The sequence below is a fragment of the Bos grunniens genome, chromosome 22 (genome assembly GCF_055505025.1).
Source record: "Bos grunniens cultivar Pamir isolate PY7600 chromosome 22, Bosgru_T2T1.0, whole genome shotgun sequence".
NCBI lineage: Eukaryota > Metazoa > Chordata > Mammalia > Artiodactyla > Bovidae > Bos > Bos grunniens.
In genome coordinates, this window is record NC_141186.1 from 43,292,761 (window position 1) to 43,311,723 (window position 18,963).

General features: G+C 44.5%; 3 protein-coding genes across 36 annotated transcripts in view; 1 reads left to right on the plus strand and 2 right to left on the minus strand.

Annotated features, from left to right (window-relative positions):
* KCTD6 (potassium channel tetramerization domain containing 6) overlaps window positions 1-583 on the minus strand; it is a 48,108-nt gene extending 47,525 nt beyond the window's left edge. For 3 of the 15 annotated variants that reach the window (XM_086367210.1, XM_086367216.1, XM_086367205.1), the window contains exon 1: window positions 373-561. The gene's annotated coding sequence lies outside the window, so the exon portion shown is untranslated. Of the gene's footprint in view, window positions 1-372 lie in introns of all 15 variants that reach the window. The other 12 variants (XM_086367223.1, XM_086367213.1, XM_086367209.1 and 9 more) reach the window with 9 other exon arrangements.
* Window positions 584-699: 116 nt separating this feature from the next.
* PDHB (pyruvate dehydrogenase E1 subunit beta) lies at window positions 700-6,097 on the plus strand. The gene is made up of 10 exons (XM_086367225.1): window positions 700-757; window positions 843-896; window positions 2,471-2,578; window positions 2,675-2,737; window positions 2,841-2,876; window positions 3,040-3,325; window positions 3,734-3,844; window positions 4,187-4,278; window positions 5,134-5,275; window positions 5,562-6,097. Exons 1-10 carry the CDS (start codon window positions 716-718, stop codon window positions 5,705-5,707), a joined length of 1,080 nt encoding a protein of 359 aa, XP_086223351.1. The 5' UTR covers window positions 700-715; the 3' UTR covers window positions 5,708-6,097.
* A 352-nt stretch (window positions 6,098-6,449) lies between these two features.
* PXK (PX domain containing serine/threonine kinase like) overlaps window positions 6,450-18,963 on the minus strand; it is an 88,574-nt gene continuing 76,060 nt past the window's right edge. For 5 of the 20 annotated variants that reach the window (XM_086367187.1, XM_086367184.1, XM_086367183.1 and 2 more), the window contains exon 18: window positions 17,278-17,994. In XM_086367187.1, the coding sequence (XP_086223313.1) occupies window positions 17,537-17,994 (458 nt within the window). In that variant the 3' untranslated portion in view covers window positions 17,278-17,536. Of the gene's footprint in view, window positions 7,745-8,972; window positions 8,998-11,837; window positions 11,876-13,044; window positions 13,054-17,277; window positions 17,995-18,963 lie in introns of those variants that run through there. The other 15 variants (XM_086367191.1, XM_086367186.1, XM_086367185.1 and 12 more) reach the window with 6 other exon arrangements.

Here is an 18,963-nt window from a genome sequence, read left to right on the forward strand (position 1 = left end):
GATAGGCCCTCTCGAAATGCAGGTTGTTGTAACTCCCTCCCAGGTAGGGACCCCAAATTCCGCTTTACGAAGCAGTGGGGAAAGACTACCTTTTACAGTCAGGAGTCGTAAAGTCAAATTCTGGCTCCTTTAACCAATCCCTTTCATTCACTCTATCCATCTGAGAAATAGAGCTAATAATACTAACACTAATTACCTGAAAGGGCTCCTATGAGAATAAAGTGAGCCATAAAGCACTTAACATAATGCCTGGCACACATGAAAGCTAGCTCCAGTTCACATTCTAAGGAACCAAAAGACAGTGTTTCCAGGGTAACTTGTCAGACTGTAAATACCCAGTCACCAGATTATGTATAAAGTGCTGCTTCGTACCAAAGCGTTTCTGTGCCTGCAGTTTTCACGGCCTCGAGTTACGCTCCTCAGCGTCTGACTTTCGGTCCCCGCGTCCAAAATACCAACACGGACGGACGCGCTCCGGGCGTGCAGCCCTAGCGCCAGGAACCGCCGGCGCTCCCTAGCTGTTTTCCGGCCGCCGCAGACTGGGACCACCCACACGCCCCCTCGGCCCGCCCCCTCGGCCCATGACGCGCTGCGGGAGGCGGGGCACGCAGGCGTCGTGCCCTGCCATTGGCCCGCGCCGGCGGGGGAGCGGGGTCCGACTGGTCCGCGGCCCTGCCGTGCTGTCATTTGGCAGCGGCTAGAGGACACGGCCAAGATGGCGGTGGCTGCTGTGTTGGTGCGGAAACCCCTTGAGCAGGTAGGCAACGGCTCCCTTGCTATGACCCTGCGCGACCCCTGCCCACTCTGTTGCCCTCTGAGCGTCTTCTCTCTCTCCCTGCCAGGTCTCCGGGCTGCTGAGGAGGCGGTTCCACCGGACCGCGCCGGCTGCACTGCAGGTAACTGGCCCGGACTCTAGTCGGGCCGGGAGGGGCCCCTGGTTCCAGGGCAGAGGCTGGGGTCGCATGTCACCCATGCGAGGCTTAATGGAATCAGCTGGCTGATCTGAGGGAACAAGACGTGACACTTCTTCCCTCACCTCCCCTTAAAATTTTTTATTGTGGTAAAATATACATAACAAAATTTACTATTTTAAACTGTATATTCAGTGGCGCTAAGTGCATTTAGCACGTCGTCCATTCACCACCAGAACTTTATCATCGTCCCAAACAGAAACTGTACTTATTGAACAGTAACTCTCCCTTAGCCCCTGGTGACCTCTAACCTCTCGGCACTTTCTGTGATGATGAATTCATGTATTCTAGGGATGGCCTATTGGAGAAGGAAATGGCCACCCACTCCAGTATTCTTGCCTGGAGAATCCCAGGGACAGAGGAGCCTGATGGGCTGCTGTCTGTGGGGTCGCACAGGGTCGGACACGACTGAAGCGACTTAGCAGCAGCAGGGATGGCCTATAAATGGAATCATTTAATATTTTTCCTTATAGGTCTGACTTCTTTCACTTACCAAGTTTTCAAGGTTCATCCATGTCGGAGCATGTGTCAGAATTTCATTCGTTTTTAAGGCTGAATAGTATTCCGTTGTAGGCATATACCACCTTTTCTTACCCACTCACCATTGATGGACACCTGAGTTGTTTCCACCTGTTGGATTTTGAATAATGGTGCTGTGAACATTGATGTGCAATTATCTGAGTCCCCGCTTTCAGTTCTTTGGGGTATAAAATCTAGAAGTTAGAATTGTTGGATTATATGGTAATTCTGTGTTCAAGTTTATGAGGAATTTCCCTCTTTTCTCATTTTTGTTACTGGAGGATTCTACCAACCTTTATAGTTGAGAAATTCCTAGATCCTGAAGGCAAAGTGTTTGGCAGTGTCTGGCACTTAGTTAGTGCTCAGTATGTAGTATTACTTAGGCTTCCTTGACTGTTCTCTGCCCCACAGTATACCAAATGTGGAAATAAAATTATCCAGTGTACTCTCTACTTAGGAAAGCACCTGTGAACTGGTCTGGCCAGCAAGCAGATTTTTCAAGATTAGGTAGTCATTAAGAAAAAGGGGACTTCCCTGCTGGTCCAGTGGTTAAGAATCCACCCTGCAATGCAGGGGACGTGGGTTCAATCCCTGTTGAGGGAACCAAAATCCCATATGGGAAACTGAGCCTGTGCACCACTACTACTGAGCTTGTATGGCAATTGCTGTGTCGGTGAGCCACAATGAAAGATCCTGCGTGACACAACCGGAAGATCCCGTATGTGCAACTAAAACCCAGTGCAGCCAGTAAATATTAAAAAGGGAAGTGTTCAGTATATTTTTCATTCATAGATCTAATCATAGACTGGCAATGAGCAATAGAAATGTTACTTTTTAAATTCTTTGAACTTTTAAAGAGAAGCCTGTTCTACTGATGGTTTTTGTATCGTGTGCTGTGGGCAGCATAGGTCAAGAGAGAATCTCAGTAGTATCCTAAGTAATCCTGTAGTTTATTGACTGCTTTCCCATGCCTGTGACAGGTGACAGTTCGTGAGGCTATAAATCAAGGCATGGATGAGGAGCTGGAAAGAGATGAGAAGGTATTTCTCCTTGGGGAAGAAGTTGCCCAGTACGATGGGGCATATAAGGTAAGTAAGGAAAAAAAAAAACAACCACTATACAGAATTGAGGTGGTCATTTGCCCCCAGTACAATTAGAAGTAATGGGTCATTGCTTAATTATAGGTTAGTCGAGGCCTGTGGAAGAAATATGGAGATAAGAGGATCATAGATACTCCCATATCTGAGGTAAGCTTTCCATCAGGAAGCAGACCTTGGAGGGGCATGTCTGTTAAAGGATACTACTCTAATTTTTGTGGGTTTTTACTTATATTTGCATTTTACTTTCTAGATGGGCTTTGCTGGAATTGCTGTAGGTGCCGCTATGGTATGTAGTCTTCTTTGTGAATCTCACCCAAAGGGTTTCTTTTAACAAGACCTTTTAAAATCATTGCTTGAGTGTTGGGGGGGGGGGCAAAGTAGTTATTTGCCACTCTAAACTGATGTTTTCCAGTCTTTTCAACGTCTTTTCAACATTTTTGATTTGACAGGCTGGGTTACGGCCCATTTGTGAATTCATGACCTTCAATTTCTCTATGCAAGCCATCGACCAGGTCATAAACTCAGCTGCCAAGACGTACTACATGTCAGGGGGCCTTCAGTCTGTGCCCATAGTCTTCAGGGGGCCCAATGGCGCCTCAGCAGGTGTAGCTGCCCAGCACTCACAGTGTTTTGCTGCCTGGTATGGGCATTGCCCAGGCTTAAAGGTGGTCAGCCCCTGGAGTTCAGAGGATGCAAAAGGGCTTATTAAATCAGCCATTCGGGATAACAACCCAGGTCAGTAGAGGGGTGTGTCGTGCATCTCTTTTGAACATTAAAGTACTAAAATGAAATATCTGCATGGAAGGAACCATTGAAGACCATTAAGTTAGGCATAGACATATGTTAGAGATCTCAGATGTCGTAAACATAGGGGAAAAATAGTGTTTTTCTTATCTATGACTATATGGGGGCCAATTAGGTATGAGAGAAATTTACTACACACCTATAACACTGATTTAACCCCAGAGGTAAAATCAGGATTGACCAGACTACAGACGTTTGTATCTAAGCCATCCATAAGGCTACGGGACACTATGATGCTTCCTAATCAGCACAGTGAAACGTCTCACAGAATGAATAGATTGTGTTTATAGATATTCTTAGTCATGTGGTTACGCTGGTTTAAATATTTATATATTGTAGTGGTGGTGCTGGAGAATGAATTGATGTACGGAGTACCTTTTGAACTTCCTTCAGAAGCTCAGTCAAAAGATTTTCTGATCCCTATTGGAAAAGCCAAAATAGAAAGGCAAGGTAAGTGAAATCAGTATATACTTCAACAGTATTAGCACTCTGCTCCTTCTGTTTATGTTGATCAGACTCGATCTAGAAGTTACTGGCCTTAACTTTGACTAGAAAATTACAGGATGAGTTTAAAGTGTGTTATGCCCTGACTGCACCGCGTATTTGTGCTTTTCTAAATCCGAGCCTAGTGGATTTGTACTTCATTTCCAGGAAGGCTATCACGTTCCTCATCTCACTGGAATGAAGTTGAGTTTAAGATTTTACAAATGAACAAGAACCACAGCTGGCTACAGAGAAGGACAGTGTGTTTGGTTTCAACCTGACCTCTGATCTGTGACAACTTTGTTTCAGGAACACACGTAACTATAGTTGCTCATTCAAGACCTGTGGGCCACTGCTTAGAAGCTGCAACAGTACTGTCTAAAGAGGGAATTGAATGTGAGGTAAGTGGACATACACATGTTCTTAAAGAATCAGAAAGATCCCTTTAAATTTAAAGAGACCCAGAAAGATGAGTTTGAATTCTGTTAACAGGTTAATTAGATATAAAATCTTGCTTTGTCATTTAGTTCTGTCTCAGCTTAACAGTGGGAACCTACTTGGTTTTTAAACACCTAGCTTTTTACCACACTAGTGTCTGGATCTTTTTAGTATCTGTATTATCAAGTTAAGATCCAAACTTAGAGCTGGAGGTTGGGAGAATGGAAAACTTAGAAGTCATTGAGTCTAACCCTTTGATATCCAGGAGATACCACTTGCTGGTTATGCTTGAGCAAGTTATTATGTACTTTAATAAATCTCAGTGTCATCAGCCATAAAATGAGGATAATATTTACTGTCCCATCAGGGTGGTTGTGGAATTATACTTATTGTAGTGTCTGGTACTTGGTAAGCAGTCACGTGTTAGTTACTATTTTGATGAGGAGGAAGTTAAAGCCAAGGGAGGACAAGTGAGTTCTGTAAGTGAACAGAGCTGCTTGTAGTAGAGATAAAGTTTTAATTAGTTCCCCTTTTGACATAGTCAGATTTCCCTAGACTCAAAGATTGATGGGAAATGCAGGTTTCATTCCTGGGTCAGGAAGATCCTCTGGAGTAGCAAATGGCAACCCACTCCAGTATTCTTGCCTGGGAAATCCCACAGACAGAGGAGCCTGGCAGGCTACAGTACATGGGGTTGTCAAGACTCAGACACAACTGTGCGACTGAGAACGCACACATAAGGGAAGTGGCTTTATGGGGATAAAATGTATTTGTGAGGCAGTGGCTCTATAAAGCTATTTACTGTATTTTCTGTCTAGGTGATAAATTTGCGAACCATCAGGCCAATGGACATTGAAACAATAGAAGGCAGTGTCATGAAGACCAATCACCTTGTAACCGTGGAAGGAGGCTGGCCACAGTTCGGAGTAGGAGCTGAAATCTGTGCCAGGATCATGGAAGGTATTTCAGAGACACTGATTCCAGAAGAGTTAAGCTGAAATAAACACTGTTTATTATAGGACAAAACAAGCAAAAGCTAGGGATGATCAAATGACTTGAAATTTTCAACTTGTCAGCTTGCTATTTTTCCTTTGGGTAATTAAAAAAAGCAAAACCATAAACAATTCTTTGTAATTAGCATAGATTTCAGACTTCCCTTCTCGGGGCAGCCATACCTGCTGTGCTGAGGTGGTGGTGCTCAGCTGGTTTTCCTTGCCTCTCTGACTTGCACCTCCTTCCCTCTTAGGCCCCGCGTTCAATTTCCTGGATGCTCCTGCAGTTCGCGTCACTGGTGCCGATGTGCCTATGCCTTATGCAAAGATTCTAGAAGACAACTCTGTACCTCAGGTTAAGGACATCATATTTGCAATAAAGAAAACACTGAATATCTAGTTTGGACTTGAAGTTCAGGTCATTGGAATTTACTTAAAATACTTGCTGACTCTTCATCTGGATTATCCCATAAGACCTTTTAATTCATAAAGTTATCTCTGAAGCAACAACAGATTTTTTTTACTGGGAAGAAGTTTAAATGTGTTTGTGGTAAAACTTTCCACTCTCCTAAGTTACATATTTTTTTGGTCTGTTACAGTACCATGTTCTTTGAATAAGATTCATGTGCAATTTTACCCTCTCACTGGAAGAACATGGTGTAAATGTGGCAGAGTCCTGATGAAAGATATATCCAAAAAAGGATAACTTATATGTAAAAAATAAAAGCATTTAATCTACATTTACTGTTAAGATTGTTTTGATAAGGAATAAAGGAATTCCTAACTATGACTAATGGTATTTTTATATTCTTGAGATAATTAATGTGGCATAGAAGTCCTAAAATTCTGTTAAGAAATTAGTGCCATCAGGAACTAAACGCTAATCTCCTAAACTGCATCACTTACTTACAACAGGAACTTGCCCACCGATTCTTCAGATGCCTAATTCCAGTAGGTTCTCTTCAAAGTTAAACCAAGATCCATGTCAGGTATTTTTCCCACTGCCAAAAAACATAATATTCTGCCATACACTGCTCTCCTCAGAAGTTGAGATGGAAAAGATAGATGTAAGTTAGTTACAGAAGCACGTAAGTGGTACAAAAACTTCGCATTAAAATATCTAGCCAAGCTAAAACAACACATTTTCTTGACACAGTTTATTTTAATAAAAAATACAGCTGAACATTTATCACAGATTACATGAAACTATACACAATGACATTCTCTCTGCATAGTAACCAACACTGATGGGTATAACTTGATTTTTTTAGATGGATTACTTATAATCCTTTAAAGTGCAATTTATTTAAGGGTTTAAGCAAATCATAGGATAAAGGATCTTTCTAATAAATGAGTAATGTTAAAAAGATGATATATTTGGATAAATCTTTAAAAATCAGAACTGATTTCTATAGATGCCAAATTTACTTGTAATAATGACCCCCCCACAAACCCCAAACTTGACTTAAATGCTAAGGATTAAGAAGATCCTTGAATTGGCAAGAGCTTTTCCTGATGTTAACATTTTTTTGTCTGTTCAACACGTACTAACTAAAAGGAATGAAGAGCCTAGAGTAGTTCCTATAGCAGCCCTGAGTTCTGTAACCACAATGGAGTTCCTGATTGAACTTGAGAGAATGTTGCGAACTTTCACCTTATACTTGAGGGGGAAATGAAGAACTCGGTTGCTTCTCTGACTCTCAGCGACATCACTATGCTTTGGGCTATGGTGTTAATGTCTAAGATGTAATTAAAGGTAGCAAAAAACAGTTTTATCTAAGAAATAACCAGAAAATGCTTTAGAATAGAGAAATTATGAGAGGAACAGTTCTAGGAGCTGTCTAGTGGGATGGGAGGGATTGTAACACCAAGGCCATTCACCTCGGTGACTGAATATTGTCATCGTTTTTGTTTTTTTGTCCATTTCCTTCAGTTGGTGGAAATAATTGATTCTGATATGCTGCTGCCCACCAAAAGAGGGTGAACCAGATTCCGATAGTAACCAAGGAGCAAAATATTTCTTAAGGCAGCAATGCCAGCCTGACTTCATTCTACTTGAAGACTGTGTTTCTCTCTTGAAAAGCCCCTTATGTGAGCATCTGCAAAGTCGTATGTGGCTGTACTGGCTCAGCAATTATTTATCCAGAAGGAGGATACTTCAGGGGGTGGAGGTGAAAGGAAAAAAAAAAAAAAGAACTTTTCCCTCCGAGTGTAAACACGAAGCTTTAGCCAATCTTAGGAGCACTATGATCACAGGTTTCGGCTTTCCTCAAAGTTCCTTTTTGGAAATTCTGGATGGAGCTGAGTAAGGCCCCTCGGCTCACGCCATTCACAGCCTGGGGTGGAAACTGTGAGGGCGCCTCTGTGCTCGAAGGAGGTGAGGGAGCTGCTGCTGGTGGAGGTGGAGGTGGAGGAGGTGGAGGTAACGCGGACATCCCTGTGGAGGAGAAGGGACAGTCAGTATTTCTGCACGCACCCTGCACACGTGCTACTGCTCAGTCCTTGGCAGAAAGGACTTGGGGAAGACTGCAAACATTTTCCCTCAGAGGGGCCGAGATACTTTGTAACTGTGTGATTTTTTTTTTGAAGTTGCCATTTCTCCCAAGTTAACACTCATGTGAGAAAAGACTAAACAAATATCACAGATTACATAAAATTACACAGTAACATTCTCTGCATAGATGAATTTCCAGATTTTAAAAATGATCCCAAAAGAAAGGTTCCCTTCCCTACTTTTTCCAGGTTCCATACAGCTCCACCTACTCCTGAGCTAGCAATGAAAGACAGACATCTGTATGCACAGCTGGGCTACCTAAAATATCGATTACTAGAAAGGGATGAACAGTTCTTTAGCTGCTGCAAAGCACACTGTATTTGAAGGATGTGATTTAACATGAAATGACAAAGGATTCTCAGCAAGGAACCACTGTCTGCTGGGTTATGGGCTCCTCAGGGTCTTTTTATTTTTTTCCATCTGTCTTGAATATACTAGGTTGCCTGAAAGAAATATAAAATGCTGATAATTGTCAGCAATGCTCAGCAAGGGACAGAGGACTTTCTCCCACAATGGCACTCTCAAGGAGGCGTCTTCCTCAAACACCCTTGTATCCACTGGGAGCCAACCCTACAAGACAGAAATGCACTAACCCTACATCTTTGCTGAAGTGTTGGGGGAGACTGGAATGGCGGGCTCTACCCTGGTGGGCAAGGAGAAGGAAACTGAACAGGTATCTGAAACTTCTCTTGTCTTCCTTCCAGGCACACAGACATTGTGCACTTGAATTGTATACTTTTAAATCAACAAATGAATTTCATCCTCTTCGAACAAAATAAACACTCGGTTCAGAAAAGGCCTTGCTTCAAAGAACTTGCCTGTGCTACAGGGAGCTGCCCCATTCCCTGTGGCCCGGGCAGCTCCCTGTGGCCCCACCTCTGTTCCAGCCTCACCCTCTGCCCTATCCTAGGGCCACCCCAGCAAGACAGTCTGCTGGGTGGCTCCCCCACCGCCTCCCCAGCTGTGGTGGCAACAGGAGGACATACCCGCCACAACTTGACTTTATATGGATGGGTGTTCAGGACCATCAATAACATACTTCAGCAAGAGCAACCTTTGTTTACCAACTGTGAGAAGCCATGGTTAAAGTATTTCATAGAAAACCACTTACCTTCCTTTACATCTTTTACCCAAACCTAAAGGCAGCTGAAATTAAAGAATCACACAGATACACACACTCATGCTCTGGAGTTCTTGAAATTCTCAAATAATAATATGACAATACAAATAAAGAGTGAACACAGACAGATGAACAAAACGTCATTTTCACTGGTTCTATACAATGACAACTAATGAAGTTCTATTATGTTGTATGCCAGGGTGGATTATGGGAAGATGCTCCCAGCCTGGTGTTACAGGGTTACAGAGATAAAAAAGGACTTGCAACCTGACATGACTGTGGAGATGAGAAGAACAGGGAAAACCGGTGTGTCATATAAGCGTTCCTCTGAAGGGTGTTCTTGGAAAGTGACCATTGAAATACCAGGAGGGGAGATGGCCTCTGAAGCCTCTTGGAACTCAAGTGCAGAGCCCAGAGGACTGAGTGGATGCCAATACCCTCCCAGCGCCCCTCCCCAGCACTCTCAGCCAATGGCCAAAAAAGGGCAGCAGAATTGGACTTGACCTGGAGGGCCCAACATGTACCTGAATGAGCGCCAGCATTTCTGCCTCCCAGCTCTGGGCTTTGACGCCGGCAGAAGCGTCAGGGTGGGTTACAGACCAGAAGACAGGGCTGAAACAACACTTTGTCCCACTAAAGGCATGGGACTGACTATCCAGAGACCAGCCACCCTTCTAGCCCAGGACTCTGGGAGGCTAGAGATGGGCCTCAGGGACTAGACTTGGTACAGGCTGCCATCTTGGCACAGAACTAACCTGCTCGGCTCTCACGCAGAACCAACCCTCGACTGTGGCCTCAATACTACCTGGCACTCAAGATTAGAAGTGCACATTCACTACCACAGTTTGGGGACGGGGTGGTGCTCAGGAAACGGACCCTCATTGTCCAAGTAAAGGCTGCTGCTGCTAAGTCACTTCAGTCGTGTCCGACTCTGTGCGACCCCATAGACGGCAGCCCACCAGGCTCCCCCGTCCCTGGGATTCTCCAGGCAAGAATACTGGAGTGGGTTGCCATTCCCTTCTCCAGCGCATGAAAGTGAAAAGTGAAAGTGAAGTTGCTCAGTCGTGTCCGACTCTCAGCGACCCCATGGACTGCAGCCCACCAGGCTCCTCCGCCCATGGGATTTTCCAGGCAAGAGTACTGGAATGGGTTGCCATTGCCTTCTCCCAAGTAAAGGCTAAGACTGTCTAAATGAGTTGCTTTGAATATGTAGGTAGCATAAATAAATCCACTGTCCAAAGTGCCACAGGGTAACCTGTGCTGCTGGGGGCTGTGCAAGGAGAGTCTGCTCATCCAAAGGGAAAAAACTAAGGTCACCAGAGGTGCTCTCACAAAGGGCCAGACCAATCGTAAAGGGCCCCATGTCCCATGAGGTCCGCCTCTCCTCACTGGGCCTGCAACAACCAGGGCAGATCTCTATACATAGGATCAGGCCCAGGAGCAGCTCAGAAGCCTCAGGAAGGTTGGGGGCGGGCAGGGAGGTCCAGGTCAACACTTGACCTTGGAGGAGGCAAAAACACACACCCTAGGGACTCTCAGTCTAATTACAGGTCCCATTGATTTTTTTTGTCCTTTTTTAGTTTTTCTTTTTTTGCCTTTTCTATGGTCCACAAAATTCCTTTAAAGGTTCACTGGAACTTAAGCTGTAACACATGGCCAATAATGTCAGAGCGGGGGGGCGGGGGGGGGGGTTGGAAATGTTACCAGCGTCCAAATTCAGAGTTGTCTCTTGGGCCTGTGATGAATCTGGGACAACTGCCTGATGCCTGAGCTCCCCTACTCCCCAGATGTGAGTGAGTGCCCCTCCAGAGGCTTCCTAAAGCCCCATCCCGAGGTAGTGGACACCACCAAATTCCAAAGCAGAATGACTGCCAACTGGATCTAGCTTTCAAAAATGTTGGCCTCCAACACTCAAGGTGGAGGAACGCTCAAAAACAGCTTATCTACAGTGATAACCAGGTCAGTCATGATCTGTCCAATCTCACCTTCTCTTAGACAAAAACCCCTAGAGTTAACTGTTCCACCCTCCGCAGTACCCCAGTGGGAGGCTAGCAGCCCAGCAGTGGCCCTGAAACAGGCCACAGACTGTTGCAGCAAGATCATAGGTTAGATCCAGGTAGAAACACCTTCCCCAGCCGTGTCAAAAGGAGTTCTGAGAGTCCCTTTCCCTGGGCCAACTTTGACAGTGGGCAGTCAACTCCCGCCTGCGGATCTGGGTTCCTTCGTGGTCCCCACACTCGGGAGGGGAGACCACCTGGCCTTCAGACCAACCAGCGACCCTCAGAGGGAATTGGAGGCCAGCGACCCCCAAAGCAGGCAGCCCCCAGCTGTTTGAAACTGCCTTTGCTTTTACCTCAGAAAGATGGGGAGGCTGTATTCATGTCACAATTATTATTAAGGATGCTTTAAAAAGAACTGTTTTCCCTAATATCAGTTATAAAGCCAGTAAGTGGTTTCCCTGTGACCAGGAATGCAACTGCCCAACGTCCTTTCCCTTTCGTCAGAGTAACAAGGAACCAGCACGTTTGCAACAACAGGACTGTGAGATGCTGGCTTCCAAAATTAAAATACCAAAATGCCCATGCAGTTGATGTGTAGGTTTTAGGGCTGTATTTTAAAACTAAAATCAGAGTGGAAAATGAAAATTTTGAAGGTCATGATGAAAATGAAATGAATGTAAATGAAGTCATTGGGGCGCCTTTTAAAGATGCTGTATTTCATTTAAATATCCAGGCAAGGAAATCATCTCCAATCAGCTTTCCTGTTTGTTCACCACTTCAGTGATCTAGACACACTGTCCCATTTTACAGACAGAAACAGAGCATCTTTAAAGTTAGAAAAATCAGTATAGCTTACTTTACCGAAAATTCACGTTCAAAATGGTGCATGCTCTACTGAAAATAGCAAAGAGAGAGAGAGGGGGGACACAAGTCATTATTCAGTGTCATTATTTAGTGACATTATTTAGTGTCATTTAATCAAATAGAGACAATAAAATATTAGTCTGAATCACATGCTGATTATTCTCATTGCAAACTAGGGTATATTTAAGTGAATCACAAGAAGCACGGTTTGTAAATACGACAGTGATCCTCTTAAGAACATGGCAAACATATTAATACTAACAGAGTAACTGATGAGTCACTTTTCTCTTCATTCTTTTTCTTTCTTCTGAACCAGTTAGGTGCTATTCAGAAGACCCACATGGTTTTATCTCCCCTGAAAAGTGGAATGGGTCCTGGGAGTGTACCTAGTTCTATTACTTAAATAAGACCAGTTTATGAAGAAGGGAGAACAATGAGAACTGATCACTTTTCCACACAAGTCTTCTACAGTCTAAAATAGGGATGTGTCTTTTTAAAGCTGGAAAGAGCAAAAGCATGGGGAAGTCTAACCTGGGCAGGAACATGGGGCCCCTTCCCTGAAGGTGCTTAGATCCAGAGGCTAAACAGGAGAGTGAGCAGAAGTAGCTTACTTAAGACTTGCTTGTGGTTCAGTTACTAAGTCATGTTCGACTCTTTGTGACCCCATGGACTGCAGCACACCAGGCTTTCCTGTCCTTCACCATCCTCTTGAGTTTGCTCAAATTCATGTCCACTGAGTCAGTGATGTTATCTAACCATCTTATCCTCTGCCGCCCCCTTCTCCTCTTGCCCTCAGTCTTCCCCAGCATCAGGGTCTTTTCCAGTAAGTCAGTTCTTTGCATCAGGTGGCCGGAGTTTTACCTTGGCATCAGCATCTACTTAAGACTAGAAAACTATTTTTAAAAAGGGCGAGGGGAAAGAATTCCCTGGCAGTCCAGGGATTAAGACTTGACACTTTCACTGCCAGGGGACCAAAGATTATGCCGAAAAAAAAAAAAAAAAAAACAGGACACATTTTTTTTCTTGTCTCCTTTTAACTGACTAGATTCCAGGTTAATTGTGAAAGATAACCTTTTCCCTGACAGTGAATCCCTGACTTCTGAATGAACCAACCTGCTCCCTCGCCTAAAGGAGAGTCCCTTCCTCTGAGAAGGGGCCGGTCAGAGGCCCATGTGGGGTGCAGCAGGCTGACCACTGACCTGGGGCAGCTCAGGAGGATGCTAGGGCCACTGCCTGCCCACCACACTCCAGCAACTGAGGACCCAGGAAAGGAGCTCATACACTGGGCTTGGAGGCAGGGAGGAGGGCTGCAGGCAGGCAGCAGAGCAGAACCAACACATTGTGCAAAGAAGCACCACAGACAGACCTGGTCATCCCCCACATGGAAACTGCTTTCTGTGGTTTTGAGAAAAAGGCAATTTTTAGGGCCACATATGTCTATTTTGAGCCTAGAGTGGGTTTCAGACTTTGATGTGGCTAGATAAATCCTGGGAGCTGCAACATTCTAAAAGAATCTCTCCCTTTTCTTGTACCTTATTTGTTTTACTGAAGTATAGTTGATGTACAATATTATATAAGTTACAGGAGTACAATATAGTGATTCAGAATTTTTAAAGGCTATACTCCACTTACAGCTATTATAAAATTTTGGCTTTATGCCCTGTGTTGTACAGTATATCCTGGTAGCTTATTTTACACATCATAGCTTGTGTCTTACTTGTCCTAAATCTTCCTTCTTGTTACTCAAGTTCTCAGTCTTTCTGTGCCCACAAGGCCCCGCTTTGCCTCTTCCTCCAGTCCTGCACTCATGAAACTTCCCTCTTTTTAGTCACTCTCACAGACCAGCCTTCTACAAACTGCCAGCTCTCCCTCTTCAAAATTATTGCTTAAAAATGATAAACTGCAAGCAAGAAGGGCTAAATTCTCTTGCAAGGTATTCACAGCTTAACTTCACAGTACTTTCTTGCTTATTAAGCCCTGTGTACATTATCTACCTCATAAAGACCAGGAATTCTCTTAAAAGACAGCTTCAAAGAATGGAAATTACTTGTGCAAGGTCACCCAGCAAGTGGTGGAGCTACGTCCCAAGCCTGGGGCTACTTTCAGGGCTCTTACCAAACCAGCCAAGCACAGCTTTTAGCAGCACAGGCCCTGCAGTGCACCAAGAGAGCAGGTGCTCAGGAGAAACCAGGGAGATGAACAGGGGCAGAAACCAAGACTGAGTCCTGGCTCCAGTATCTCCCACTGTGTGACCTTAGTCAAGGTCCACTAGAGCCTCAATGTCTTTGTCTGTGAAATGGAGCTATAAGTACAATCCCTGCTCCTTGGATAGGAAGGTATTCATGAGGATTAAATAAAACAGTAACTATAAATCTCCTAGAACAGTGCCTATCACAAAATAAGCACTCAAAACATGTGAAATATGATTATTAACAACAACAATAATTTGGGTTTCCTGCTTACCTAAGATTTCCCCAAATACTCTTTATACTCTATTGCAAATCTTTTGGGGTTTTTTTGCAAATCTTTTTAAAAACACACACACACAATAGCAAGACAGCACGCCTGTCTCCTCCCAAAGGGAGAGTAGGAGCAAATATCTGCATGTAAATCAGGACCTTCTAAACCACTCAGCTCCATGAACACAGAGTGTAAACACTAGCTGGTGACACTGACCCAGAAACCAGTCAGAATAAAGTATCTCAAAGTTCTTGAAAGAATGGCCTTCTAGAGGCAGGAAACCTATCCTTTAGAAAAAAGAAAGTGCTAGGAATGTTCTCACTGGGGAAAAAAAAAAAAAGGCTTTAGAGAATTCCACCCTACCCAATAGAACTACCAACAAACTTAAGGAAATCTTTCTACTCTTTCTCCCATCAATCTGGTAAGGATTTCAAGAAAAGGCCCAGGGCAGGGAGGTTCAGAGAGAAACAGGAGAGGCCCCAGTCCTTACACAAATGCTGGAAAGGACTCAGGAGAGTAAGACTCCTTTGCTTAGAAACACCTGTCTCTTCTGCCCTGTCCTGAAAGTAACTGAGCTTAAAACCACCCTTAGGTACCACAAATGCTTTTAAAACTGATGATTTCAGGAAGAAAGTCAATGCTGTCAAACTGATCTTGCCTCAACTGATCTATTGCTGAGCAAACTGCCAGGGGTGGGTCCACAGTGAGTTTATGTAGGTGTGTGTATGCTCAGCTGTGTCTTTATGACCCCACGGACTGTAGCCTGCCAGGCGCCTCTGTGCATGGAATTCCCCAGGCAAGAATACTGGACTGGGTTGCCATTTCCGTCTTCAGGGGACCTTCCTGACCCAGGGATCCAACCCATGTCTCCTGTACCTCCTTCATTACAGGAGGATTGTTTACCTGCTGAGCCACTGGTATAAATGATGTTATTTTCCAGCAAACAGTGGGTTTAGAGGATACTTGATTAGAAAGAACTGAGATGGGCTCCTCTAACCCTCTCCCTTTTGCCTTTTTAACCCAAAAGAATCCTCCTGTCAAGGAGACTAGGGTTCAATCCCTGGGTCAGGAAGATTCCCTGGAGAAGGAAATGGCTACCCACTCCATTATTTTTGCCTGATAAATCCCCCGCACAGAGAAGCCTGGTGGGCTGCAGTCCATGGTGTCAAAAAAGAGTCAGACGTGCCTGAGCAAATAAACAACAACAACCCAAACCCAGAAATCGACTTATTCAAGGCCTCCCAGTAACGCACAGTGCCCTGAGGACGGACTGTGTATCAGGTGCTGTTCTAGCCTCTTAGGCCTGGGACTCTCTGGATCCTCAGAGTAAATCCACTAGACAGGCATTGTTGCTATCTTTGTTTACAATCGGAAAGCTGATGTGAAAGCTCTGCCTCTCTGTACGCCCAAGCTAAATCAAACTAAATCAAACCTCTCTGGGTGAAAGCAGAAAAGGACAGCCTTATTAGTTTGCCAGGCACAGGTAACACAGAGGGCTCCTGCCTTGAAAAGCTATGTATCTCTACCCCCAGGGGATTTGGTAAGGGGTTTTGTAACAAGAGTCTAAGGGTGGGGTCCCTGACAAGATTTAGGTGTGTGCAGGGCTTAATCTCGTCTCAGCAGGTTTCTGGATGCTCCTCCCTTGATTAGCAACTCTACCCTTTGAAACTCCGGGAAGGTCATGCAGGCTGGTGTCCTGCCTACAAGAAACAAGGGACAACAGGGGCTCCATGCCCAGGAGCCCTATGGGGCCTCACTTGATTTTGAAATCTGAAGCCCAGGGAGGTCAAGTGTCTTCTCCAAGGTTCTATCTAGAACTACAGAGTGGTGACCCTCAAGTTTACGTTCTGCAGGCCAAGATGTAGATCTCAAGGGCTCCCAGATGGAGCTGTGTTTGAGATGCTACCTTCAGCAGGAATTCCTTTTCAAAGTTAGCCCTTGAAAATGAAGACTTTTCCTTCATTTCTTGAGAAAATGGCATATTATAAAGCCAGAAGATATTAATACTATGCTTGACTTAGTTTCCAGATACAGCATAAATGTGGCCTAGAAGTAAAGACATAAATTGGAATAAATTGTGATTCCAGCAATAAGACAGGTAGAGTGCAGAGAGGCGGCAAGAGAGATGAGCCCAGTGAGAAGCCTGGCCGCCTGTCCTGAAAGGGAAAGGACCAGTCTAAGTAAGGGCTGCCCAGGCAGCGAGCAGGCTGAAAGCCTTGCCCTCACCCAGTCCAGTTCAGTTCACTCGCTCAGTCATGTATGCCTCTCTGTGACCCATGGACTGCAGCACGCCAGGCTTCCCTGTCCATCACCAACTCCCAGAGCTCGCTCAAACGCATGTCCATCGGGTCGGTGATGCCATCCAACCATCTCATCTTCTGTTGTCCCCTTCTCCTCCCACCTTCAATCTTGCCCAGCATCAGGGTCTTTTCCAATGAGTCAGTTCTTTGCATCAGGTGGCCAAAGTATTGGAGCTTCAGCTTCAGCCCTTCCAATGAATATTCAGGACTGATTTCCTTTAGGATGGACAGGTTAAATCTCCTTGCAAAGGACTCTCAAGAGTCTTCTCCAACACCACAGTTCAAAAGCATCAATTCTTCGATGATCAGCTTTTTTATGGTCCAACTCTCACATCCATACATGACCACTGGAAAAACCATAGCTTTGACTAGACAGACCTTTGTCAGCAAAGTAACAAAGTGCCTGCTTTTTAATACGCTGTCTAGGTTGGTCATAGCTTTTCTTCCAAGGAGCAAGCGTCTTTTAATTTCATGGCTGCAATCACCATCTGCAGTGATTTTGGAGCCCAAGAAAATAAAGTCTGTTCACTGTTTCCACTGTTTCCCCATCTATTTGTCATGAAGTGATGGGACCAGATGCCATGATTTTAGTTTTTTAAATGTTGAGTTTTAACCCAGCTTTTTCACTCTCCTCTTTCACTTTCATCAAGAGGCTCTTTAGTTCCTCTTCACTTTCTGCCATAAGGGTGGTATCATCTGCGTATCTGAGGTTATTGATATTTCTCCCAGCAATCTTGATCCCAGCGCGTTTCATCCAGCCCAGCATTTCGCATGATGTACTCTGCGTATAAGTTAAATAAGCAGGGTAACAATATACAGCCCATCTTTGCCTGAAATGTTCCCTTGGTATCTCTAATTTTCTTCAAGAGATCTCTGGTCTTTCCCATTCTATTGTTTTCCTCTATTTTTTGCATTGATCACTTAGGAAGGCTTATCTTTTTCTGCTACTCTTTGGAAGTCTGCATTCAGATGGATGTATCTTTCCCTTTTCTCCTTTGCCTTTAGCTTTTCTCCTTTTCTCAGCTATTTGTAAGGCCTCCTCAGACAACCATTTTGCCTTTTTGCATTTCTTTTTGTTGGGGATGGTCTTGATCATTGCCGCCTGTATAATGTCACGAACCTCCGTCCATAGTTTTTCAGGCACCCTGTCTATCAGATCCAATCCCTTGCATCTATTTCTCACTTCCACTGTAAAATTGTAAAGGACTTGATTTAGGTCTAGTTTCTCTACTTTCTTCAATTTGTCTGAATTTCGCAGTAAGGAGTTCACGATGTGAGCCACAATCAGCTCCCAGTCTTGTTTTTGCGTATAGAGTTTCTCCATCTTCCCCAGCATTGGTGGAGCACTTCCCATGGGAACGGTAGCATGACGGTACCACCTGTGCGGCCCTGTACAGTACAGAAGTTCGAGATGCTGCTTTGTTGGTAGTTTTTTTCAGGAGGAGATTCTCTATTTAAGAAGAACTATTGGGGGAGGAAGTTACCGTGGACGGGACCTGAGGAAAGCATTTGCCTGATCAGTATCTATCATTTTGGAGCTCCTGAGAGGTGCTGGCAAAGCCAGGCCACTCAGTTGGGCCTTGTCTGCGTGCTCATCTCTGTGACCCAGGACTTATTAGCACAGTGCCAAGCATACTTCAGGCTCTGGATAAATACATCGAAAGTAGCTGAATGAATAAACTCCCTGTGGGTGGCTTGCTTGGGGCCTTAAATGCTAGGTTGATAGGCAAATGCCAGTTATTATTTTTATGAGTCGCATTAATGATAAATGCCCAGCAGAGGTCAGAGTATAGTCTCTGGGGCTGAGTCAATCATTTCATCAATAAAACATTAAAGAACATAGAGGAAAAGAGACAGCCAACACCTGCTGGGCACCTCTCATCTCTGCCAGGCATTGTGCTTGGGGCCTCACATGTGTTTCCCTCTGAATACTTGTGACTACCCTTCAGGACATGGAACTATATTCCCAACTGTTCCCTCTCACCTCAGATGAAGTTTATTCCAACACTGATTCTAATTACAAAAGACTCCTCTTTTTCTTCTCATTCTAAAAGTTGCCTCATTTCATGCAAACCAGCTACTGTATCAGAACTGAGAACTCAACTGAGAACTCAGATTAGAGGATTCATCGAAAATAATCCAAATGGACTGAATTCTCCAAGGTATTTAAAAATGAGAACTGGCAGGTAACTGCCCACCTCGAATGCACACAGCAAGGTGGTCTGCACTTCTAAGCAGACACCTCACTACTCAAAGGAGGCTTCATGGATTCTCACTACTAGTTCTCTCCTATTTCCTTAATATGTCTAAGCAGTGTGAAATCAATATCCATCCTCTCATCTAGAAAATGGTTCAACA

Bases quoted from the DNA above. Each gene is read 5' to 3' on its own strand.
- PDHB (XM_086367225.1), top strand. From the start codon at position 716: ATGGCGGTGGCTGCTGTGTTGGTGCGGAAACCCCTTGAGCAG. The intron at 758-842 runs GTAGGCAACGGC...TCTCCCTGCCAG, and splicing joins TGCGGAAACCCCTTGAGCAG to GTCTCCGGGCTGCTGAGGAG. The intron at 3,845-4,186 runs GTAAGTGAAATC...ACTTTGTTTCAG, and splicing joins AGCCAAAATAGAAAGGCAAG to GAACACACGTAACTATAGTT.